Below are 24,936 nucleotides of genomic sequence, written 5' to 3' on the forward strand. Positions count from 1 at the left end.
CTCCCTTCTCTGCTACAATTCAGAAACATCCACTTGCAGACGAGTTTTTTCTATCGTAAAATTATTCCCAGTGATCTTTTATTTATGATTATAAAGTTTTTAGCCAAAATCAAAAAACCTTTGTCGTTTTTTAAGACATATTTTATGCACAGCGGCAGTAGCTCATTGGCAATACAATTCTGGGACTTCTCGCCTCAACCTAACATTAGTGGCACAAAAATAACGCAGAACAATATTGGATTAATCCAGTCGTACAGTTTTGAAACCTGATCACAATTCACTACAGCACTAGTGTTTAACGCTCATCATGTCTCATTTCAGTCTGAGCACTTTCAAGCATCTGGTTTCCTGATCTAATGCGATTTAAATGAAGAATGCAGTTTTAAGTGTAAATTATTTGATATAGGTCCTGTACTATGAGAAAAATGCTACAAAAACATGTTAAAAACACAAAAAAGACTACTTTCTTTGGAGATGGTCCTAAACGTCTTTATTTTCCTCGTCTTAGCTGGCCTCTTGGTCACTGGTTTTTTGCTACGCTAATGTTAGCTTGGCCTTGTGAGATGCTGTTCCCTAGCAAGAGAGAGTGTAAACAAAGGAGTGATGGGAAAACTAGCACAGCTAACTTCTGCACCGACAGTCCCGCCTTCCATTCAAAATCGAATTTCTGTTTTCTCTGCTGAAAACATGTTTAAAAAATGACACAAGCTTTTGGATTTTGGCTAAAAACCGCATAATCACAATTAAAAGACCACTGGGAAATATAATAAATATATGTATAGTTGGAGTGACACTTTAAAAATAGATCAAAACATGATTGTGTGGAACTTTTACAATGATAAAAAATAATTAAATTGTTTATTCTGAATTCAGTTTTGAAAAATGTGTTCTTTTCTCTCTCTTTACTTTTCTGCTCATTAGGGGTATTTATGACATTGTGGTATCAGGAAAATGCGTGGGTCAGTACAACAATAAGGGCAGCTTTGGAGAACTGGCACTCATGTACAACACACCACGTGCTGCCACCATCATAGCCACTCAGGAGGGAGCACTATGGGGCCTGGTAAGAGCACACAATATGTCAAACACACCGAACTAGGAACAAGGATCTGTTAATGGAGTTTTGTAGGATTTGATTTAAGAGGATTGAGTAGTTTGTCAAAAACAGCCTTCATTTTTACAAAATTTTACCCCTTTTATGAGAAAAAAAACTGGAAAGCGCCTATAAATGTCTTTTCATGTCAGTTTCTTTTGTTGCCAATGATTTAAAGATTGGATTCAATGAGTTTCATTAAGCTGCAGACATGTTAAGAATGGGGCCCTGCAGTCTATGAATGAAGCTCTTCCTGTAGCACTGTGGTTTGTGCTGCTGCAGCGCCTCTTAGAGGTAGAGCTGGGGACAACATTCCTTTGACATTTATAGTCTTCTGGTCAACATTTTGATTTTTTTTTTCTCTCTGTCTCATTTATCTAAATATGTTTTCTCTCATTCTGTTTCTAGGATCGTGCTACATTTCGTAGACTTATTGTCAAGAACAATGCCAAGAAAAGAAGGATGTACGAGACTTTCATCGAGTCTGTGCCCTTACTCAAAACACTGGAGGTATGTTTGGGTGGTTTAGATGTCACATTTCATTTGTCAGCTTCTATCATTTTATCTCCAAGCTCTTTAAATTATAAGATCTCGAGCTGCATCTTTATTGGTTATAGAGTAGTCTATAGTTTTGTTTTATTTCATTCCCTAGTGATTCACATTTTTAAAGACTGTTTCTGCTTTATCCAACCACATGAATTTAAAAATTAATTAACTTTAAATAAAATTGTGTTAATTAATGCCACAGTTTGCCCTTCATATCATTTAGATGTTTTGGTTGTTTAAAGGAGCCATACCATGACTTTCTTAAGTCTTTCAGAGTAAACTATATCCATATACATGATCATATATTACCTTGGAACACTAAAAAAAACAAATTACCGTATTTTCCGGACTATAAGTCGCGTTTTTTTTCATAGATTGAATGTCCCTGCGACTTATACTCCAGTGCGACTTATATACGAATTTTTAATGAGATGAGATATGGACCGTAAGTCTAGAGTGCCCTCTTATGGTGATCTATGCAATTACTTTATTTACTTTAGTTATTCAGACGTGACACAGAGGACGAAGAATTTAACGGATTTAGTTATATGGAGTCAGATTGCGTGCAATTAATTACAGTAAAGATACAAAGTTGATGAGTTCTTGAGGCTATAGTTAAATAAAACTGTTATGTTATATAAATGCTACATCTTTTCGTTTTTTTCATGATGCTAATATGTGAATATGTGTTGACACATATTCAGCCTGTTTTCTATTCACTTATGAATGTTATAACTTACCTTCCAGGATGATGTAATATCGTTTTTTTCAACCAGTTTGTAAAATAAATTACTTGAAAAAAATGCGACTTATACTCCAGTGCGACTTATGTATGGTTTTTTCTTCTTCATTATGCATTTTTTGGCCCCTGCGACTTATACTCCGGTGCGACTTATAGTCCGAAAAATACGGAAAGTATTTATGAAATAAAAGTTACTTTTGTGGACTCTTTTCATATCAGGAAGTAAAATGACTCGATCTCTGAGGCTCCGCCTTTCGCTCCCATTTCATGACGTCAACCTAAAGCCGTCCTCATCAGTGTGTCATCCACAAAAAACCCCATCAATTTAAAAAAAGAAATGCTGTGAAGATAGGGCGTTTATCTCTAATTTGGTACAGACAGAATAGTGAAGATGGCCAATGAGTTCATTTTGCGGTGAAATGCGGTCAAAAAATGTAGACAAGAAGACCAGATGAATGTTTCAGGATTTTTTTAAATGATGAAATATAATCTCTATCAAAAATCCTCTCTGCTTTCATGCGGATCCATTGACTTTTCTGCCATTGCTCAATAATCCACGTTCTTTGTTTTAATGCGCACGTGCAGCCCGTCTTCCATGTTTTTGTGTACATTTACTTATGAATGTAATTGTGTGGTTTGTAGAAAGTAATAAAGCTGCTGTAATAGAGCTGCAATGGTTTCTCCCATTTACAGAAGACCATTGGAGCTAAATAAAAATGCTGCTAGCATCATGCTAATGTGCTAGCAACATCATACTTGAACCACAGCAGCTGGTTAAGTAACTAAATTGTACAAACATTTACATTGCAAATTAGCTTCACATTGTTGATACAACTTTATGTCAACAAATTAGTATTGTTGGGATAGAGTATTGGAAACCTGCTTGAATCTTAGATATTATTTTAAATGAGTTGTTTTATGGTATTACTATTTTAAAATTTAAAGTTTGAGTTCATATGAGGGAAGCATTTGTGTTAAAAAACAACCTCATTGTGGACATTTATTCTTTTTTCCTCTTGGTTTTTGTGTTCAGGCCACTGAGAGGATGAAGATAGTGGATGTTCTTGGAGTGAAACAGTTCTCAGATGGTGAACGCATTATTGCACAGGTAAAATGCAAACACTTGTTGTTGTTTTTTACATGCACATACTGTGTTTCTGACCGTTCCGATCTTTCCTCAGGGAGATAAGGCCGACTGTTTTTACATTGTAGAATCTGGAGAGGTCAAAATCATGATGAAGAGTAAAGTAAGACTATTTTCTTTACCTTTTTTTAGTTTTTATTCTCCCTTTTTTGTTTTACTGACAGCCTGATGAATAAAAAAACAGAATGTTTCATCTGAAAGCATGAATTACTACAGAACAAAAGCTAATCAAAGTCCATTATCAGCTGAGATCTGTTTAGCACATTAGAACAATGGCATCCCACACACATCATTAAAATCCACCAGACTGTAGAAGTCTTCCTTGTTTTTTTGCCTAGCAACAGCAGGATTCTCCATTGTATGCTCAGCTGCTGAGTGCTTCTCATGGGGGGAAGAGAAGGAGGCACTCTGGAGCTCCCAGCCTTTAATCCTGTTCTGGGCTCTCTTCCCCGTCTGCAGACGAAGGCCGACCACGCAGACAATGCGGAGGTGGAGATAACACGCTGTAGCAGAGGTCAGTACTTCGGGGAACTGGCTTTGGTCACCAACAAGCCCCGGGCCGCCTCAGCCTACGCTGTGGGAGACATCAAGTGTTTGGGTAAGACCGCGTACACCGACCACATGTGGTAGACAAGCAGGATCGGCCGGATCTCACATTCACTCAGAAAGTCATCCCTAGAATCTGAAGATTCTTATGGACATTTCAAGGAAGCTTGAGATAATTTTTGACCGCAAAAGGTCTACAAACTCTGCCACCTTCAGTAAACTTGATTTCTAAACGGTAAATTCTTTAAGACCCACTCCGATCCTCTTTTAATCTATTCTAAAAGCAATTCCAGCTCTCTTTTAATTATGAACATGGCATTTTTAACCCAAATTTAAAAAATTGAGTCGTTTGCCGGACATAGTTTCTGCAGAGCAGCAGGAGTTCAGTAGAAATTTGCTTGACTATTGGGTGCAGGCTAAGCCCGTCTCCACTTCCCATCACCCGTATGTTTACATGGGGTATCTGTCAATGAGTTTTCTGCATTACAGTGCCGCCATTTGGATCCCAGCGACAGTGATTGGTCTGAGTTGGTCTGAAATCGGGCTCGGGAGAAGCTGTCAATCAAACGTTCGAGGTCGGGCTAGCTGGCACCACATACTTTCACTGAGGCATCTGATTGGTCAGTTTAGAACTTGAAAAACTTGCAATAAATAAAAAAAAACAGGATTAACAAGAAGATGTTAAGAAAAAGACATCAGAGCAAGAATGATTATTCTGACAAATACAATGACTGAGAAACAACTGATTATTTCTCAATGGAAATCTATGGCTGCTTGGATCCTGCAAGTACTTCCTATTTGGAATATAAGAGGTTGTGCTGTCCAGTGAATATACAGTCAATGGTTTACACTATTGACTGTATAAGAGAACTGCACTGAGTTTCCCTCGCCAAAATTCCCAAATACTTCATTAGAGAAGTAAGCAGTGATCATTATATTTGTCAGAATAACCATTCTTTCTCCACTGTTTTTAAACACATTTTTACTAATCCTATTTTATTGTTTTCATTATATTTTTTATGGCGAGCTATTCCGAGCTATAAATGGACCAATCAGATGATAAAAGCACGTCGTTGCTGGCCCCCACATCAAACGTTTGATACATTCGACAGATTCTCCCAAAAAAGTGGAAAGAGTGGGGACTAACGAGCTCACTCCTGATTGGAGACAGTAGTTGCCATAGAAACTCAGACTGACTCAGACCAACCACTTCACTGACGTCGCATGGGTCAAAATGGCAGCTTCCATATTGTAGAAAAATGGAGACTAAATTGACTTAATTTGGTTGGAGCTGGAAGTAAACCATGTACTTCACTCAGTTCAGTTCTATTATACAGTCAATGGTTCTCACACACTCCCACTAGCTTACAACTCCTCACACCCCCAACCTGACGAACGATTAGGGAGCAATCGGAACAATATCCAAGCTATCCAGCCGTACAGTTATGAGCCAGATCCCAGCTCAGACGGGGAAAATGAAAACGCACATGGATCTGGTGGACCGCTCGTGGATTCATCCGGATGGAGCGGAGCAGGGAGCTTTTAACCCGCCCAGCATGTCTTCTACATTACAACTACAGGCTCTTTCAAACTATTGTTTTGAAAAAAGAAAAACTCAGAAGTGCCATTTTATACCCAACTTGCTTTATATCTGTCCTCCATCATCAGAAAAATGCCACAATAACAAGTTTAAAACACCAAAAATCACCATTTTCATCAGAGTGGGTCTTTAAGATGAACAATAACCAAAGGTAGCGTAGCTGGATCCTGATGGGGATGTGGTCACCAGTGTGTCCAATAAGTCCTTTTTTTGTTGTTGCTGTTCATTTCAAATTGAAATCCATTTCAGTTCTTTACTACCACCTTGTGGAGTCATCACTCTTTACTGAATAATGACTGCAGATGTTTCAGAAGACAAATAAAAACTGTATACTCCACAACTGAAATAGCCTCCCTTTTTTGCTACACATTAACGTGTAGAATTATTTTTTCATTCATCAGATTTTAAGTTTTTTTTAGATTCTATGAATTTTACAGAAGTTATTTGATACTCTCGTTTATTGAACATTTCAATACCTGGAGAAATAAAATAAATCTGACGTCTCGTCTGTCTTTGCAGTAATAGACATTCAGGCGTTTGAGCGCCTCCTGGGTTCCTGTAAGGAGATCATGAAGAGGAACATCTCCCACTATGAAGAGCAGCTGGTGGCTCTGTTTGGCTCCAGCATGGACCTGAGAGACTGAGCCTCCAACACCACCGTCCGTGCCTTCTTTTACACACACAAACACACATGCACAAAAACAAAGTCCTCCCTCGCTTCATTCAGAGGCTCCAATGAGCCCAAAAGCTTTACACAGATGCTGCAAATGCCTGGAGAAGAGAATTTGTGTCATCTGCATACACACACATCCTAAAATCCTGAAATACACATCAATGGCAGACACTGAGAGACGCACACTTCATTTAGTCTGCTCTCCCTTAAGCACATACACATCCTCGATAAGCTGACTGCAGTCTTCTGTTAGATGAACATGCACACACCTTTTTTGAGCCAGCTTTGACCTCTCAGTATAAAAGTCTTTGCCCCCATACAGGTTAAGCAGTATCAGAACATGAAGTGTACAAGCACTCCTCCATACATGCATTTTTAAACTCATTCTTCATGTGTGCAAGCTTTACATTTACATGAGCTTCTGAACAACTCCGTTGTTCCAAGCCTCAGCCAAGGACACATCCACATACAGGCACACACAGTTAAAGGTACATTTGCACACAAACAAACACAGCCACATCTGCAAAAACTGACAAATTGTTGAGAAGATAAACTTCTCTGAAAAAATAGTTTATAAAAAGGAAAAAAAACATGGAAAAAAGCAAAACATAAACATAAAAAATGTAAAGTTTAAAGAAAACGTACGTTTCAGAAACATTTTATGATGATGAAAACAGATGCTTTGATAAAAATATTTAAATTAAAGTGTTTCCTCTTTGGGAGACCTGGGGTGCAGAAATTTGTGAGTTTGCTCCATTTCTTCCTATCCTGTTGGTGATTGAACTCAGTTTTTGGTGGTGAGTATTACAGGACCACAGAGGAAGCCGTCGAAACAATAACCCCACCTTTTCTGGGCCATCGTTCTTCTGTCAACTCTTCATTGTATTGAATTAATTAATATTAATGTATTGTTACTATATATTCCTTTATTTTTGTTTTACTTTCACAAGTTCATGTTAAGATCCACCATTCATCTCTGACAAAATGTAAAGATGGAAAAAAATGTAATAAAATGTTAGTGCTTAATTCCTTGAATGAGTTGTCCTGGATTTAAAGAGTATAAAAAATAAAGTGAACATTTGGTAAAAGTCTTGCCTCTTTGTTAAATTTTCTTTTCAACTCAGGTTTCATATTTGGATATTTTGGTGAAAATTGATAAACAAAAAACAAACATACCGCACAAAAAGATGGTAAAAGTATTTGTTTTTTTCCTTTGGGTTTTATTTTGTTTAAATGTTGCTTTGTGAATTAGAAATCCTCCTATTTTGTATGCATCCTTTCATTGTCTTTGCCAGAAGTTGTTCCCTGCCGACTGTGCTGGGATTTCATTCATGAATGGACTAAAATAAGTACACTGTCATTTTAAATCTTTGTGCCATGAGATGCCTCTAGTTCTGCTGTTTTCCTCCCAGAAAAAAAGTTTGTTAATGTAGCTGTAATACACAAAAAATGTAAAACCTTAATTTTGACAAATTAAATAATGAATTGGTATGTAAATTGATCTTTTTAGAGTCAACGCTTATTTAAGTCTCACATAAGACATTTAAGGGAGTTGTAGAATTTTTGGTTTAAACCAGAATTTTTAGAGAACCTCGCAGAACACAAAACATATATAGTTTTTACGTTTAAAGTGAATTTGCGCAAAGTTTATCCAACCAAATGCAAAAATAATGTCGTTTGCACTTCCCCGCCGGTCCACAAGGGGGCGGCCGTGGGTTGAGCCTTTCTTAAAGAGGCATTCCATTTAAAGCCTTTGACTCTTTAGCTAGTAGCCAGTAGCTGACTCTGAAACAGATAACGCGCCGAATGAAAACCCAAAGCCCGTATTGAACTGACTGTGGATCAGTTGTCGGGCAAACTTTTGCACTTTGACTGAAGGAAGAGTTGACGTGAAATTGGACCTAAAATGTAGGTAAATGTGGAGTGTGGTAAGCAGTGCCGACACGTAGTTTTTGTTTATTCTTGTTGATGTAAAACAACTGCTGAAGTGTATGCCCCATTACCTTAAATGGAAGCAGAGTATTAAAAGAGGAACATCTTAGCCATGACTACGAGGTTAAATAAAAGCGAGTAAACTATGTCCTCAAACATATGTGAACATCTTCTTACGTATATATAGAAATATGTTACTACAAAAAATAAGTCGTGTAAAAATCGATGGATTTGATAATATTACAGCGTCCTAGTCAGGAAAGTGCCAATTATATACTACATTTTATTATTTTGAACAAAGATATTTTAGTTGAATTACTTTTTCCTAGTTTTATTTACTTTATTTAAATGACACTCTAGTCACAAATATAATAGTAATCTATGAACACTTTCCTTACTTTTGAAGCCCATCATGTCTGCACATGCGCGTTGCGTATCCACACCTTATACTTGAGAACGATTCCAAAAAAGAATAATGTAAGCTTATATAGTTTGTCTAAAAGCTATCAGTAATAAAATAAAAATAGTCTTTTATTCATAAAACCTTATCAGAGCTTTACAACAATCTCGCAAGCACTTAATAAGGTTCAAAAAGTCAATATATGTAGACAGCGCCGCCATATTCCCACAATGCATTTGGTTCTGCAATGCAAACGTTTTTTGATTAATACTACCCAGTGTGCTTTGTCGGTGCGTTTTTTTCAGTAAATTATTGTATAAATATACAGCTATTGCAATGCTTGTTTTGTACTTAAAAAAAAAAAAAACAAACCAACCGTTACTGTGATGTATATGTCGGGGAATGGCGTCCGGAACACTGGCAGATATTCGGTAGCACTCTTGTTTCTCTTCAGATCGTATAAATCTTTCGCCTTTTACTAAAGATTTCCGTGGAGAGGAACAACAAGAGTTTTACTCAATTTTTTGATGCTCTGCTAACGCGGGGCTTTCTATCCTTGTTCAAGAAAAATAAAAATCATAATGTCTGCAATAAGTGTGTCAAACTATCCATACGTGTTAGTATAAAATGACAGATTCAACATCAATTGATTAAACATTCTTAGATCTTAATTGTTATTATGTTTAATTTGTGTTTTCTTCTTTTAAATTCCCGGTTAAACATGAAACACACAATTCAGACTTTATTTTCAATTAAATGAAACCTCCTGTGTGTTTATTAAACTAAAACTTCAAATTAGGTAAAAACTGAAGAAGTGGTTGCAAAACCGTCAACAAACCAAATAAGCCAGTAACTGATTAAACAAAAAAATCAAAATGTTTATCAATAAAATCCTTTTTCAAGAAAAGTTTCCAAAAAGAGTGGAAAGTCGTTATCTGAGACCGATACCACCTGAGATCGATACTATCGATATTTTGGATGGATCTGCCCAGCACGGCTCGTGAAGTAAAACTAGAAATTCTAGTGAACACAAGTTTGTCCCGACGGGTCCACATCCTCTTTTGGGATGGAAATGGTTTCTATCTCCTTGATAAAGTGAACTGAAAATGGCATTAGTATGAAAAGAGTACCAAAAATGTTAGTCTAATTTAGAGATATATATATATAGTATTTAGTATTTTCATGATTCTAATCTTGACAGCTGAGGTGTCGCATTATTCACATGACCTCTTGCGTGAGTCCTTCATCTGTCAGTTTCCCGTTGCAGAGCAGAATGTGAAGTAGCTTCACTCAGACACCTAAAGCTCATACTTAAGTCAGTCGTCTCTCTGGTTTCAACCTTTCGCTTTGGCCGGTGAGTCTGCATTTTGTGCTGTTTTAGGATCTGCTGTTTGATACTAAAATCAACAAGCTGGAGTTCATGTTTGCACAGCTGCTGTTTTCATGTTATTGTGTGTGCAATTAAATGACAGTTAAAAGAGACAAAAAGCTGTAAATGTTCATTCACAAACACAAGGTCTAAACTGTGAGTGGACTCATTCTGGATGCTAAAATCTGACATTATATCCCCAAAACTACTAGTTTTTATTTATTTATTTTTAAAGAAAAAATATGCATTTTTTGTTGAAAAAAAAGTTCTTTTTGTTCATTGCTGTGGTAAAAGTGTTAAAGACTTCCCTGTTTTAAAGCACTGAGTCATTGCAGAAAAGATCTGTTGCAACCATTTCTTTACATTTAAATTAGTTTTCAAATTAAAAACTGGAAATAATACTAAAAGCTAAATTAGACATCATTTAAAAACGCACATTATTTTTATTACATTTTTAGAACATTTTGGTCATTATGATTTTTTTTGACAAGATAACTTGATGCCTATTTTTAAAAGTTTGTATTTATGCTTTTATATTAGAACTCATTAAAATTATTTTCTGGCTCATCTGTACACTCTGCTTTTTTTTATTATTTTTTTAAGACATTTCAACCTTAATGTCGCTAATAATCTGCCGCCCTTGCAGATTTCTGCCTTTCCTTTTGTTTTATTTCATTTTGACCATTTTTTAAATTGATTAGTTGATTTGGTTTATTTCAAGCATAGATTTTGAAAAATACAAGACAAAACACACATTTTCAAACTCATTACAAATATAATGAAATGTATTGATTAAAAAAATAGAAGACAAACAAACAAAAACAAAGACACACTTAAGTCATATTTGATTCATTAGATATAGTAATTATTAACAAAAGTCAAGCAGAGTTTGATTGATTGCTTATAAAGGAATGGGAAGAAGCGAACTTATATAATCCTACGCCTACTTAGTTACCTCATTTTTTAAAATATGTCTTTTGCTTATAGAAAGTTATTTCTGAAAGTTTTAAAAAACAGAACGCTTGTTTTTTTAAATAAGAACTTTAAGAATGTAACTTCAAAAGATTAGTTAAAAACCATTATTATTAACAGTTTTGTTGACCGTTTTTGCAGCATGGAAAGTTTTTTGAATCAATATTTCTTGAAAAGAATTAGTTAATTTCTTTTTTTGACAAACAAAACATAATTTCTACATTTCTTTTCATTTTTTTCTCAAGCATTTCTTCTTCTTATTATTTTTAGCCCTTGTGGCTTTGCGTACCTGTTGTTTGCGTTTAGCTGAAGATGACACGATGCTTCTGCAGGTAACATGGAATTATGGGAAGAATCCCCTGAAAATGAGGGTTTTTAGCGCTGACTTGAGCTCCTTCTGGGCTTTGCCTCTTTCTGTAATTTATACTTTAGCAGATGGTTATGGCATTATACCCTTTAACACCTGAGCTCCAGTGTTTATGTTCTTTGATTTAAGGTAACTTTTCAACCATTAACACAATCATTCAAGTAGATTCTGAAGAAGAAAAACCACGCGAGCTGAAAAAGTTGAAAAGTTACAGTATGTAAAGATTTTGTTTTTAGCACATGAGTCAAAGTTGAGGCCCAGGGGCCGGATCCGGCCCTCCAGATCATTTTATTGTATTGTTATTAATGGCCCGATATTATCTTGCGCTTATTTTTAACTTGTATAATCTTAACAAAATATATTTTTACGGAGAGTAAAACATTGAAAGTTATTTCAGGTTTAAGTTGATTTATTCTGGAATAATATTCCTGCCTTTTTATTATTAATAATTATGTTAAAAGGTTACAGTTTTAAAGATTGGCATTACGCTAGCTTTTTGGACTGTTTTGGCTTTTAAAATTTGTTTTTAAGCTATTTAGGAGTTTAGCTAATATTTAAGCTACATGCTAGCTGCTTTGGCTAATTTAGGCTTTTTTCTCAGTTTTTTAAGGCTAATTTGAAGTTTAGTTTTTTTCAGCTACATGCTGTTTTTGCTTACCTAAGTTTTTTTTGTTTGTTTGTTTGTTTGTTTTTTTTTAGCTTTTTGGGCTAATTTGGCTTTTAGTTAATATTTCAGTTGGCTATCAGCTATAGCGTTTTCAGCTATCAGTTTTAGCGTTTTTAGCTATCTATTTCATCATCTTCAGCTATCAGTACTAGCATCTTTAGTGGCCACGTTCAGCTTACTAGCATTGTTGCAAGTAATGCTATATATCAATTTCATAAATATGTTAAAAAGTTAGTTTTAAAGTTCTAAAAATGTAGTTTAAGGGTGTTCAATAAATGTTTATCCTGTTCGGCCCGCGACCTAAGGCATGTTTTGGATTTTGGCCCCTTGTGGGATTGATTTTGACACCCCTACCTTAAAGGGTTAAAGAATGTTGATTCCATAACTAAACTTTACATTTATCTTTGGATCACTTGTTTTTTAATGCAGAACTTTAGAAATGAAAACTCCCCAAATTGAATTAACATGTTTTTCTAGCTTTTATTTCCCGCCGGGCTCCAGAACCTGAAAGAATTCTGACTGAAACCCTGATCACCGCAGGTCTGAAGCTACCGCCCCCCCAAACCCCCATCTGCACTTTGCCCCAGACCGTGGAGATCTTGTGGACGAAGAGGAGAAGGTCCGCTTGGTTCCGATTCATCAGCGACCGGACCTGCTGGTCCCCTGCGCCGACCTGGTTAACTCGGAGTGGGCGAGAAGCCAGGCCGCCCGGGTCCACTCCCTCCAGAAGTCCTGCTCGGAGTTCCCCGTCTGCCTGGTCCTTCTGCAGGGCCACGAGAGGCTGCTGGGACACGCCCGGCTGTCCCGGGTCGTGGGTCACGGCGGCAGCTTGTTCGTCGAGTCTGTGGTGGTCTCCAAGGAGGAGCGGGGGAAGGGCTACGGCCGGGTTCTGATGGAGGAGACGGAGCGCTACGCCAGGCGCAGAGGCTTCAAGCGTCTGTGTCTGACCACCCACGACAAGCAGCACTTCTACGCGCACCTCGGCTACGTGCTGTCCACGCCGGTGCAGAACACGGGCCCCGTGATGGCGCTGGTTCCCATGGCGATGCTCATGAGGCTCTCCAGAGTCCCCGCTGATGAAGAATCACTAAGCACCAAAGATGAAGCATCGAAAGAGCGCTCAGGAGGGTCGACGCCCCCTTCAACACTTCCTCCTCCTCCACTTCCTCCTCCATCTACCCCTCCTCCTCCTCCTCCATCTACCCCTCATCCTCCTTCTCCTCCATCTACCCCTCATCCTCCTCCACCTCCTCCTCCAAAATGTGGAGAGCAGATTGTAGTTCAGACTTTGACTGAAACCCCCTACAGAGACGCCAGAGGGACTCCCATCTTTTGGATGCACAAAGACATTTGAGCATTTTTACAGACTCCGCCTCCATCCAAAAAAGAGAAAAACAGGAAGACTATCGGCGTGCAGACACCACCCTCATCCGCAAATCCCTCCATCCCTGTGGGTGATGCACACATCCACCACAGAAAAAAGGACGACAACCAAGAAATGTTTTGATAAATGCCGACACAAAGTTTAAAATCAAGCACAGAGTTGGACAAGCAACTGAAAGAAATCTTTATATTCAAGAGAAGACGAACGACTGCTGGACAATCGTGAGCTGCACTCGCAGGTGAAGAACATCTTAGAGGGACTTCTGAGTACCTATAAGGGAATTTAAATGTGCTCAAATTAAGAAAAAGTTGTAAAATGTTTGTGCGTACACTGAGGTACGGTGTACCTCCAATTTCAACACAAGAAGCTTCTCTTTTTTTTTTCTTTGTGGCTCAGCCATTTGCAGAAGCTTCAACCCATTTCTGAAAACTCAGCTTCCTCTTTCTACTCATGTAACAGAACTTTAAGAAGAGTTTTTACCTCTTTCTGTCCGTCTGGACCAAGTTTCAATTTTGCCTCATCATTTTCTCTGGAACTGACACAAAAACCCACAGCTCTAATAATCTTAGATGTTTCTCGGCCGATTAAATCAGTTTATATCATCGTCACATGTTCTGTTGATGTTGAAGCATGTTTTATTTCCAGCTTTACACATTAAAGTCCCATCAGTTGTCTCACATCTGGATGAATCATTTTCTTTTTTTGACTCATCTGTTGATGAGCTGCAGACAGAATCTATTCAGTGCTTTAACCCTGAATCCAGCCTCAGTGTCACACAGATGTTGTGGTTTCTTTACTTTTTGGATTTGAACCTACGGCATTCGTAGTTTAAAGCCAGACACTCTACCACTAGGCCGCTGAGCTGGTCTGCTGTTCGGACAGAGACCTTCCTGTGGATCATGGTGACAGAAAAACAAAAAGTTAAAAAAAGCAGTTTTACTTGGGCATAAGCTGAGTAATTTAGTTCATTACTATAGTAATGACAAAAAATACTCAAAATCTGAATATATTTCAGTCAAATACGATGAGAACAAGCAAAGATGTTCCTTTTAGTGATCCCACAACAAATGACCCAACTATAAACTTTAATGAGTACAAAATAAACATTTAATTTACTCTGTTTGGTGACAGTTTTCACTGACATGTAGAAGAAAATAAGAATGTTTCATATTTCTAGTGCCTTAAGTTTACTGATGTTTTAATCAAATGTAAGGATTTTTATTATTGCTTTGTAGCTTTTCACATTAAAAGCAAATGTCTAAGGTTTCAAAATATAATTGCAGTCTCTGATATTGTCATTTAAGAGTAAAACATGAACCCAAGCTGTGCATTTTATAACTTATCACCCATGTTCACTCACTTCCCTCGAGAGGGTTTTTTTAAAGCATAAATTGTAATTGATTCATACCCAATCATATCTGGAGTAACTAATTTAGACCCTTGTCTCAAAAAATGACTTAATTAAAAGTTATTTTTTAAACTGTAGAGATGACACTTAATCCAGGATTCCTGATTAATCTAAGACTGCTATTATTATAATTGCTATTTTTTGGCTTTTCATGTAGACATCAGTTACACTGTCAGAGGAGATGAATATGGAGAAGTTTAGACAGATATAGAACTGAACGGGTAACAGAAATGGATTTATATTTCATAAAAAGAAATGCTGATGACTTAAATAGAGGACATCTTTGAAAGTCTGCAGAAAATATCTGTAGTATCATTTGAAATAACAGAATTTAGGAAGAAAAATTCAATTTCAAACATCCTTTATGTTACACAGACAGAAAATTCACATTTATAAAAAGATTATTTCTGTTTTTTATTTAAGAAGGGAAAGTAATAATTTATAAATCCCCACAGATGTATGTTTTATTCAAAACGTTGATCAGGATAACATCAGAATAACAGAAAAGTCATCTTGTGAGCTCTTCTTCAGCAGCTCAGACGATGAGAGGGTTCATCCAAAGTGACATCTAGTGGTCATTTTGTGTCACTACTTCTTTTCTTACAAAATCTAACAATTTTATTATATTACAAATATTTGGGATATTTTGAGATATTTTAGTCTAAAATGTTCTTGAAATAATTTCTTAACATTCATATACACTGCCACTCAAACGTTTGGGGTCACCCAGACAGTTATTTACCAAATAAGTTATACAATGAATATAAAATATAGTCAGGACATTGACATGGTTAGAATGATGATATAATGATTTTTATTTTGTTTCTGATAAACTTTGTTTTCCTCAAAGAATCCTCCATTTGCAGCGTTTCCAGCATTGCAGACCTTCGGTGTTCTAGCTGTAAGTTTGTTGAGGTCATCTGGAGACATTATAGCCAAATCTTCTAGAAGCCCCTCCCACAAGTTAGACTGGCTGGATGGGCACTTCCAGCCTTCCTTATTTAAAGTTAATTTTACCCTGAACAAATCTCCCACCTTAACAACATCAGAGCAACCCCATACCATCATGTTACCCACGCCTTGCTTGACAGATGGCCTCAGGTACTGTTCCAGCATCTTTTCAGTTATTCTGCATCTGTGTGATCCAAACTCCTCAAACTTTTTTCCAATCTTCCTCTGTCCATTATCTGTGTCCTTTTGCCCAAATTCATCTTGTTCCTATTTTTTCATGCTTTTTCTTTGCTACTCTGTCTTAAAGGCCAGCATCCTAAAGTCGCGTCTTCATTGTAGATGTTGACACTGGTGTTTCGCTATTTAAAACAGCCAGTTGAGGACCTGTGAGACATTATTTTTTTTTAATTTGGAGACTCTAATATAATCATCTTTCTGTTGAGTTGTGCAGCTGGACCTCCCACTTTTTTTTCCACTCTACTTAGAACCTGTTTGTGCCGTTCTCTAAAGAGAGTACTGCACACTATTAAAGGAAATGTTCAGTTTCTTATCAATGTGTCTCATGGACCAGCCTTCATTTCTAAGAACAACAATAGGCTCTCCAATTTCACATGAAAGGGTTTTTTTTTCTATCTGTTTTGAGGATTTAATCGACCTACAAATGTGATGCTCCAGATACTCAATCTACTCAAAGGATGGCTGGTTTTATAGTTTCTCTGACCAACAAAACTGTTTTTCAGTTGGACTAACATGATTGCACAAGAGTTTTCTGATCATCTACTAGTTTTCTGAAACACTGAGCAAACAAATTGTTCATTAGAACACAGGAGTGATGGGCTAATAATGCTAATAATGCACCAAAAAACAGACATTTGCTGCTATAATTATTATTTTTTAAATAATTTACCACATTAATGATCTGTTAAGTGTATTTCTGATTAAAGTTATCTTCATTGAAAAAAATTTGCTTTTTTTTTCAAAAATAGGAAAACTCCCAATTGACCCCAAACTTTTTAACAGTAGTTTATTTACAGTATGTAAAAGAAAATAACTATAGAACTATTGTGCTGTAAAGCTACTCCTGTAAGTCTTTACAAATAAGTAAATTATTTTACTGTGTGTATTATGTTGGATATTGAGGAATTATTTTGCATCTTTTAAGGTTGTTATGAATTAAAGTTTGCTATTCTTTAAAACCTTCTTACAGTCAGTCTGTTGTTCCCGGCACAGAAAGGTCTGCTGTCATCCAAACAGGATGTTTTGTGTCTTCTGACAGGAAGGACACATCAGGCGCTGACCATCCATGGAGGTTCCTCTCCTCCTCCTCCTCACCTTCCTCATCTCTCCATCCCTTTCCTCCTTGCTGTCCCAGAACGGCTTCAATGTGGTCGGTAAACCTCCTCCTCCTGCGGCGGGTCCAGTACTGCAGGGGGGGCCTTTCGTTGTGGTGTGGAACATGCCGACAGCGAACTGTCAGAAACGCTACGATGTCCAACTGGACCTGGAAGACTTTGGCATTGTGGAGAACCCTAAGCAGCATTTCCAGGGAGAGGTGGGTTCTGTTCTGCTAAATCGGGTGTTTATTTGTTCCTAATGTCCATAATTTGAAAACTAAAAGTGGAAAAAGTTCTGTCATGTTTCTCTGATCCAAACAGAAAATGACCATCTTCTACCGCGACCGCTTGGGGAAATACCCGTACCTGTCCCACGACGGCCGTGAGGTGAACGGAGGAATCCCTCAGCTCGGTGACCTCTCTGCTCACCTGTCCCTCACAGGGTCACAGCTGACCCGCCTGCTGCACCCCAGCTTCTCCGGCGTGGCCGTCATTGACTGGGAGGAATGGCAGCCGTTGTGGGAGAACAACTTTGACAGCAAGCTGAAATACCGGATGCTGTCCAAGCTGCTGGTGAGGCAAGAGAGGCCTGAACTGACGGAGAGCGAGGTCACGCTGCTGGCCAAACGAAGCTTTGAAAAAAGCGCTCGGATGTTTATGGAGGAGACGCTGCGGGAGGCGCTCAGACAACGCCCCAGAGGATTCTGGGGGTTTTATGGATTTCCCTACTGCTTTAATAAGCAAAAAAGAAGCTCAGGTAAAGCAGATGGGAACAGGATGTTCATCCACACAGATGTAGAAAAGATTTCTGTTTCTGTGACTAACAGATGAAAGCTACACGGGTCAATGCCACAGTGGTACCAGGCGGCACAATGACCAGCTGGCCTGGCTCTGGACTCAGTCCACAGCTCTGTTCCCGAGCATCTACCTGCCGCAGAGGCTGGCCGGGTCTGCAGATGCAGCTCTGATGGTCAGGTAGGAGCAGATGCTTCAGAGCTTCATGCTGCTTCAGCCAGAATATTCAAGACCCACATAACTGCTGATCCAGATGGTAAAAACGGGAAGAAAATTGTGTCTTGGGAGTTTTTAACATGTTCTTAAGGCCTTTTTCTGATTGTGTACAGTATGTTTTTTGGAACTTTCAGTGATTTCAGCAATCTTTGTATCAAAATGTTCAGCTCATTTAGGACATTACTGCTTGTATTTTTGGTGTTCATAAACTTGATAGTTTTTAAAATATTGAGCAAAATATACCCCACAGGAAATGAATTAAAAAGTATTCAAATTTAGTATTTTAAGCATATTAGCAACAAGCCTTTAAATATATTCATGGGCTATGTAGCCATCTTTTATAGTCATTTAAAAAAAAAAAAAAATAGCTAATATTTTAGCAACATGCTACCAGCAGGCTAACGTTTTGACTAATTTAGTTTACTGAGGAATTTTAGGCTGTTTTGGAGTTTTGCTAGCATTTAGCAACAAGCTAGCTTTTTTGTGACTAATTTGGAATCTACTAAGGTTTTATATGCTATAGGACTTTAGCTAATCTTTTAGCATTACGGTAACAGTTTTGACTAGTTTAGTGATTACGTCGGAGTTTAGCTACTATTTAAGCAATGTACTAGCTTTTTTGGCAAATTTGGAATCTCCTAAGGGTTTTTTGGGCTAATTTGGAGTTTAACTCATATTTAAGCGACACACTAAATGTTTTTGCAAAATTGGCATAAATTTGGTATTTTTAAGCAATTTACTACAATTCTTTTTCTGAAATTTAGGTCAACTTCAGCGCTCTTTCATAGGTCTTTAATAACATTTCTAGTCTTTTAGCAAATGTAACATTTTGCAAATATCTTTAGCATTTTTAACAAAAAACTTCGCCTATCAAAGTAAAGTGTGTCACCATTTTCAGCAAAAAGCTTCAGTCAGTGACTACATTCAGCAAAAAGAATTCACACTAGCATTATCAAAGGTAATGCAGCTTTTCTAGTGAACAACGCGACAGATTTTTTTATACAATCTTAATTAAAGGATTATGAGGGTGCTTATAAAATAGATCAAAAGCTTATTTGAGTGAATATTTTACTTGTCTAGTTCTCTCCTTTCAGACACAGACTGCTGGAAGCTTTGAGGGTGGCGTCACTTTGGCCTCATGGCAACAGAACCGACCATGCCACACCCGTCCTTCCCTACGCCAGACTGGCGTTCACACACTCACTCAACTTTCTCAATAAGGTATCAACTGACAAAAGTTTAAGCTTTTCCCATGAAAAAACACTTTGAAAACTAGCAGTTCAGTTTACTCTTGAGTGCTTCCCGTTTGCTTGTGCAGACGGACCTGGAGCACACACTCGGGGAGAGTGCAGCACTCGGAGCAGCTGGAGTTGTTCTGTGGGGTGACTTGAAGTTTGCCAAATCCGAGGTTGGTGATCAAATGTAGAGTGTTGTTTTTTTAATTTCTGTACCGTAGGTGTTCAATCCAATCCTCTCTGACCTTTCAGCAACAGTGCCTCATCCTCAAAGACTATGTCCACCACATATTGGGTCCCTTTGTTCAGTCTCTGAGGTCTGACGCTCGGCGCTGCAGCCTCCAGCTTTGCCATGGCAACGGACGCTGCACCAGGAAACACACCTTCTGCGGCCACAGCCTGTCTTCGGCCGCTGACGGCCCGTCTAACTCCGGCAGCAGCAAATATTTTCACAAACACTTCAAGTGTCGGTGTTACGCAGGATTTACTGGACAGGAGTGTGAGGAGGAAGAGGAGGAGAGCAGAGAGGAGGACGATTAACCAGACCTTCAGCTGCAAGCAGTCATTTTAAAATGATCTATAATAATATCCTGTAAATGTGTATCTTTGTCAATGATGCCACAAGTTTATCAAAAATGTGATCTCTAATTTAAAATATTTAATTTATGGATGGAGAGTTTTAGTGGAATTTAATCTAAATAAATAGAACAAGGGGAAACATCATAAAAAAGGTGATCTAGGGAGCGTTAGTTTTTGTTTTTAGTACAACTTTTCATGAAGTTCTCTAAATCTTTAATTTTCTAAACAGAAATTCCAACAAGTTTGGACAAAAAAATTTTTTTTAGAGGGTAAATTAACAGCTGAACTGTGCTTGAGAAGGATCATTTTTCATTGTGAAAGCTGAATAATTTATAATTTCTTGTTGCAAATGCTTCAACTTAAGCTTGCTGGACTTCTACGGGATCATAAATTAATTTAAATTATAGGAATCCTTTTCAATTCTTTATCTTCTTTTACATTGTGGTAGAGCTCAATGAAAGCAGGATAGCAGATAGATCACTGTTTATATTCGCCATGCTTGGCATGCTTTTAAGCAGAACCACCCCCAAATGTAGTAATTTAAAGGGAAAATATTTGCTTCATAATCCTTTAACATTTGCTTCCTGATTGGAGCAAGATTAAAACAACAATTCAACAAATGTTTCTTTTTTTCAAATGCAGAAAATAAATTACATTTAGATACTTCTAAAAGAGTATCCAAGTACTTTTATTGAGCAAATGTTTTGTCGAGTACTGTAATAAAGCACACATTTGAGAAGTAGAACTCTGCCAGCAGCGTGTGATCCAAATTGCACTTTTGAGCCTTGAAATCAAGCGTTTGTGAGAGCACACGGCGTTCCATGCCCTCCTCATGTCCCGCCTCTCCTGGCTGTCAGGTTGAGTCTCAGCGCCTGCAGTTCTTGGAGGAGCAGCGACAGCTCTGCAGATGCAGCCTCCTTGTCTCTCACTGCTTCAGTCAGCATCCGGATTGCTCCCCCCTGCTGGACTAAAGAGGGAACAGACACAAATCTGCTTGTTTACAAGTTTGATTTGTTACTTTTCTGCAAAATCGAGAACAAAACAATGCGATTTTAGCTAGAATGTTTAAGATTTCACAGTCATGTGATCCAGCATGGCATCCCACCTAAGAAGTAGAAGATGAGCAGCACTGTCAGCAGGAGCAGTGCAATGACTGCGCAGCTCATGGCGAAGGCTCGGGAGGAGCCCGGCCTCATCAGTTCCTGCAGATGACTCTGCAGTTTGCTGCCGAGCGGATGACCTCTGTGATTGGCCGCCGTTCCATCATGTGTGTACAGGTTACCGTTCGGGGAGGGGGTGTACGCCGGGCGAGGAGGCCTCACCCCTGAAAGCAGCAGCGGTGGCGTCAGTACAAGCGTGTGCAGTTTTGAGGCTGTCTCTGGAGGGCGTGTGTACCTTTGTGGCTGTGCTCAGGGTGCGTTCGGTGCAGGTCGTTGATGGAGTCCACAGAATGAAGCTCGATCTCGGTCAGATCTCTCTCACTGACTCTGTAGAACTGAGGAGTGGTCTGGGAGGAAGGAGGTCGTGACATCCCTCCCTGTTTGGATTAAAGGTCACTACTGATGGTGACAGGAGGGGACACGCCTGGACAGAAAAAAATCATAAAAACATCTCAGATCAATGCATGAAACACCTGAAAGATTGTATGAACTTTGAAAGAAAACTTTTCCTGGAATGCTTGAAGCTCCTCCCTTTATGTTTCCTAATCTGCTGGTTTGGCAAAAAACCTCAAAGACACAAGAGCTTCTCATTATTTTTATTTATTTATTTATTAGAATAGATTAGAGATTTATTGATCCCACAAATGAGAAAAAAATACACTTAAAAGATAAATAACAACAATAATTGATGTTAAGATAAATGGCCTCATAAAGACCTATAGTAACAAATATTCATGAAAAAATATCCTTTAAATTGTCCTGAAATCTGCAAACAACCGAGTTTTACAGCAGGACAAGAACACCATCGTGTTAGAAGAACAACTGGCCGGTAATGTTCTCATTTTTGCTGCATATTTTTAATAAAAGGTCGATCAGAGGTTCATTCAAGATTTTAATAAAATGTAATGACCTTGTCAACTTTTACAATTGAAAATGTATGTATAGTGTGAATATCAGATGCTGTCATAATGTAATAAAAGGAAAAGTACATTTAATCTAAAAGGCGCAAAATATTTATCAAAACAAAGCAGAATAGTGTGTCAGTATATGGAGTCAATTAAAAGCGCCACAACAATATCAAGTTATGAAAACTACATTAATAATAGTATAATTAATGTCTAGAAATCGATCTAGTATAAATAATAGCTAGTCATACCCAGGAATCATTTTCATTCTGCCCTCCTAATTGATGATTGAAATTGTTCATTTTTGTTCTTTACACCAATCCTCTCTCCTTTTATCCTAAATTGGCAAAATGTTTTGTGTATGTTTTTATTTGTTAAAAAGGGGCAGACAATGTACGTTTTTCTTCTTTCTGTTTCCTTTTCATTTCACGTTTGAGTTGGCAACTCATGTGTCTATTGTCTATTTTTCCTTTTATCGAATAAAAAAGGAAAATCTATTTAAATTTAAGAAAAAAAACTTTATATAGAATGAAAATGACATTTTAATAGATTGAAACAAACTCGAGCCAGGTGCAGTTCATCCAGTAAATCTAGGGGCTTGTTGAAAATGATCGTTAGACCCCATTCACTTTAAATAAATTATCCAACTGTGTAATTAAAAACAACATGGCTCCTTATTTCTCTGTGTCTAAATTCACTGGGCTTATCCACAAAGAGGTTGATTTTTTATACATATAGTTTAAACTCATTTACATTTACTTGTAAAGATCATGTTGTAACACGTTTTTGTTGCATTTTAATCATGATAGATGAAAATTAAGCCAAAAATCGCGTGTTTGAGTATTTATTTGTATCGTTGTGAATCGGGAGCAGACAAACAAAATGCAGTTGGAGAAAACCTGTAACAGGGACGTAGAAACTACAATCGGCGAGCTCCCTGCTCTGCTCCATTCCGATGCATCCACTCACAGACAGATAGATCCATGATTGTCTTTGTTTTCCTCGTCCAAACTGGCATCTGACTAAACACTATACGACTGGATAGCTCTGATATATTGTTTATTGGTAATGTTAGGAGCTGTAAACTAGCCGGAGAGTCTGTAAACATACTGGTGATGGGAAGTGGGGGCGGGCTTACGTCGGGCCAACAGTCGCCCAACTAAGAGGTGAATTCCTGATGAACTTCTTCCACTCTGAAAAAATTATGTCCTGGAAAACGATGAGTTGGGCTAAAAACAGCATAACTGTCATTAAAAGACCACTGGGAACACTTTATGAAAAAGTGAGGAGTAGAACAGAAAGTTTATTACTACCAAAGATTGAATTCTCAAGGGAGAAAAAAGACAAAAACTTGAGGAATTAAATAGAAAACTGAACTTGTTCGAAGAAGTGCCATGCCTGACTATCCAGTCTATATTCCATTTTTCAGAAACACCAAGATACCTCATATCCTGTGAAGATAAGAGATAATCCGACGATCAAAACCAACAAGGTATTTTTAGCCGGTGAGTTCCCCTGATTATCAGTGACATTACAGCTTGATGGCTTCACTTTCAGACCCTGATGGCTTCTTGTCATGAAGTTGTGTGTATAAAATGTAAGCTTTTAGGGATTTAAAGAAACAAAAACTACACAAATATGAATAAAAAAGTGAAACAGTTTGCTAGACTAGAAGACTCAATGGGACAAACACATTTATTTTGTGGTTTTCATAATAGAAAAAGATTTTTCTGAAAACAAATGTACAGGTTAGCCTAGGAAAAATAAAAGTTACATGGAAACTGAATAGCTACCACACATATCATGTGAAACAACAACATTTGATATTTACAATGACAAAACCTTTGGATTACTGATTCATCTGAGCTTTTTTTAGTTAGTTATCAATCCCATGAACACTGCTGGAATTTGACCCTAAAGGTCAAAGAATTCTGCATAATAGCTGACAACACATGAAGTATTCAACAAGCACATTGTTTTTTATTCCTACCTGCTGTCACTGCGGTTTAACCTGGATCAGGTTTGGCTTGTTGGTCGTTCTCACAGCTGTTAAATCATGTTTCTGCACCGCAGAGTGGAGGAACAAACTCAATCCAAATCAACATTTGTTTCCCAGCTGCCACATGAGTCAATCCAGGCTAATTCCAACAGGAAAAATATCTTCAACGTTCGGAGGCCAAAGAGAAAATCAGGCTTTTGTGTTTCGGGGTCCTCGGTAGCCACAGATCACTGGTCAGACACCTCGTGAACGTTTGTCTCCCCTCGTCCACCCCAGCTGCTCCGTCAGTGAAGAAAGAAACTCGGGAGAGACGGAGGAAGTCTTTCCAGCCCCCTCCTGACACGAATGTCCCCTCGCTGAGCTCTGGCAGCCCTCAGGGCCCAGAATAGCAGCAGACACTGAGTTATTATTAGTGGCCAGGGCAAAAGGATGACTTCATGACCTGAGTGGATGGAGATAAACATGCAGATACTCACATGTTTCACTGCTAGGTGTCAAAACATATTTCAGAATGTTTTCATTGACATTTTTTACCATTTTTTTCTTTATAGAGAAAGAAAATAAGACAAGAAGCATGAATAGTATAAGACTAAGTTGATATAGATAAAGGTAGTTATCAAGTGTGAATTCGTCTGATGAGATAGGGGAAAAGGTTGTCTTGTGTTGAGAAGTTCTGGTCCTTTAATGCTAAAAGAGCCATTAAGTCCAGTTTCTTACTGACCAAAACCCAACTAAAGCAAACAAATCACCTGTTTAGAAAAATGCACAACATTAACAATTAAATTATAATAAATTATTATTATAAGTGAAATTCACTAATTTCACTTTTTAAAATTTGACCGAGGCATACAAGTTCCTTTCAAAATAAAATAGACCCTTTGTCAAACAGGATAAATAATTAAAGGAAAATGTAAGAAAG

The 24,936-nt window shown here is 37.8% G+C and overlaps 4 protein-coding genes and 1 non-coding gene across 6 annotated transcripts in view; 4 read left to right on the forward strand and 1 right to left on the reverse strand.

Annotated features, from left to right (window-relative positions):
* prkar2aa (protein kinase, cAMP-dependent, regulatory, type II, alpha A) overlaps positions 1-7,432 on the forward strand; it is a 44,831-nt gene extending 37,399 nt beyond the window's left edge. The window contains exons 6-11 of the mRNA XM_024293365.1: positions 922-1,063; positions 1,502-1,603; positions 3,415-3,489; positions 3,563-3,628; positions 3,985-4,123; positions 6,191-7,432. Of these exons, the coding sequence (XP_024149133.1) occupies positions 922-1,063; positions 1,502-1,603; positions 3,415-3,489; positions 3,563-3,628; positions 3,985-4,123; positions 6,191-6,315 (649 nt within the window). The 3' untranslated portion in view covers positions 6,316-7,432. The remainder of the gene's footprint in view (positions 1-921; positions 1,064-1,501; positions 1,604-3,414; positions 3,490-3,562; positions 3,629-3,984; positions 4,124-6,190) is intronic.
* Positions 7,433-8,100: 668 nt separating this feature from the next.
* naa80 (N-alpha-acetyltransferase 80, NatH catalytic subunit) lies at positions 8,101-14,114 on the forward strand. The gene is made up of 2 exons (XM_036212644.1): positions 8,101-8,252; positions 12,592-14,114. Coding segments are annotated over exons 1-2 (816 nt in total). The 5' UTR covers positions 8,101-8,250; the 3' UTR covers positions 13,406-14,114.
* On the forward strand, positions 9,111-9,224 carry LOC112159873. Its single transcript, XR_002921553.1, has one exon. It is a non-coding gene; the product is annotated as a U5 spliceosomal RNA (small nuclear RNA).
* Positions 14,115-16,994: 2,880 nt separating the features above from the next.
* On the forward strand, positions 16,995-20,625 carry hyal3 (hyaluronidase 3). 2 transcript variants are annotated; one of them, XM_024293847.2, is made up of 6 exons: positions 16,995-17,346; positions 17,450-17,885; positions 17,956-18,103; positions 19,234-19,360; positions 19,458-19,547; positions 19,627-20,625. In XM_024293847.2, the coding sequence occupies exons 1-6, from the start codon at positions 17,098-17,100 to the stop codon at positions 19,912-19,914; spliced, it is 1,338 nt and encodes a 445-aa protein (XP_024149615.1). In that variant the 5' UTR covers positions 16,995-17,097; the 3' UTR covers positions 19,915-20,625. The 2 variants fall into 2 exon arrangements, with proteins under 2 accessions (XP_024149615.1, XP_024149616.1); XM_024293848.2 differs by having other exon boundaries at positions 17,205-17,346; positions 17,422-17,885.
* A 2-nt stretch (positions 20,626-20,627) lies between these two features.
* On the reverse strand, positions 20,628-24,373 carry si:dkey-20d21.12 (uncharacterized protein LOC556245 homolog). Its single transcript, XM_036212645.1, has 4 exons — positions 24,009-24,373; positions 21,349-21,537; positions 21,059-21,277; positions 20,628-20,920 (listed from the first exon to the last, which is right to left on the reverse strand). The coding sequence occupies exons 2-4, from the start codon at positions 21,482-21,484 to the stop codon at positions 20,784-20,786; spliced, it is 492 nt and encodes a 163-aa protein (XP_036068538.1). The 5' UTR covers positions 21,485-21,537; positions 24,009-24,373; the 3' UTR covers positions 20,628-20,783.
* Positions 24,374-24,936: the final 563 nt, after the last annotated feature.

The sequence above is a fragment of the Oryzias melastigma genome, linkage group LG7, assembly GCF_002922805.2.
Source record: "Oryzias melastigma strain HK-1 linkage group LG7, ASM292280v2, whole genome shotgun sequence".
Classification (NCBI taxonomy): domain Eukaryota; kingdom Metazoa; phylum Chordata; class Actinopteri; order Beloniformes; family Adrianichthyidae; genus Oryzias; species Oryzias melastigma.

Excerpts from the sequence above, each read along its gene's own strand:
- hyal3 (XM_024293847.2), top strand. The coding sequence starts at position 17,098 with ATGGAGGTTCCTCTCCTCCTCCTCCTCACCTTCCTCATCTCTCCATCC. Across the intron at positions 19,361-19,457 it reads CACTCAACTTTCTCAATAAG|ACGGACCTGGAGCACACACT; the intron begins GTATCAACTGAC and ends TTGCTTGTGCAG. Across the intron at positions 19,548-19,626 it reads TGAAGTTTGCCAAATCCGAG|CAACAGTGCCTCATCCTCAA; the intron begins GTTGGTGATCAA and ends CTGACCTTTCAG.
- si:dkey-20d21.12 (XM_036212645.1), bottom strand. The coding sequence starts at position 21,484 with ATGTCACGACCTCCTTCCTCCCAGACCACTCCTCAGTTCTACAGAGTC. Across the intron at positions 21,278-21,348 it reads CCCTGAGCACAGCCACAAAG|GGGTGAGGCCTCCTCGCCCG; the intron begins GTACACACGCCC and ends TGCTGCTTTCAG. Across the intron at positions 20,921-21,058 it reads GCTCATCTTCTACTTCTTAG|TCCAGCAGGGGGGAGCAATC; the intron begins GTGGGATGCCAT and ends TTCCCTCTTTAG.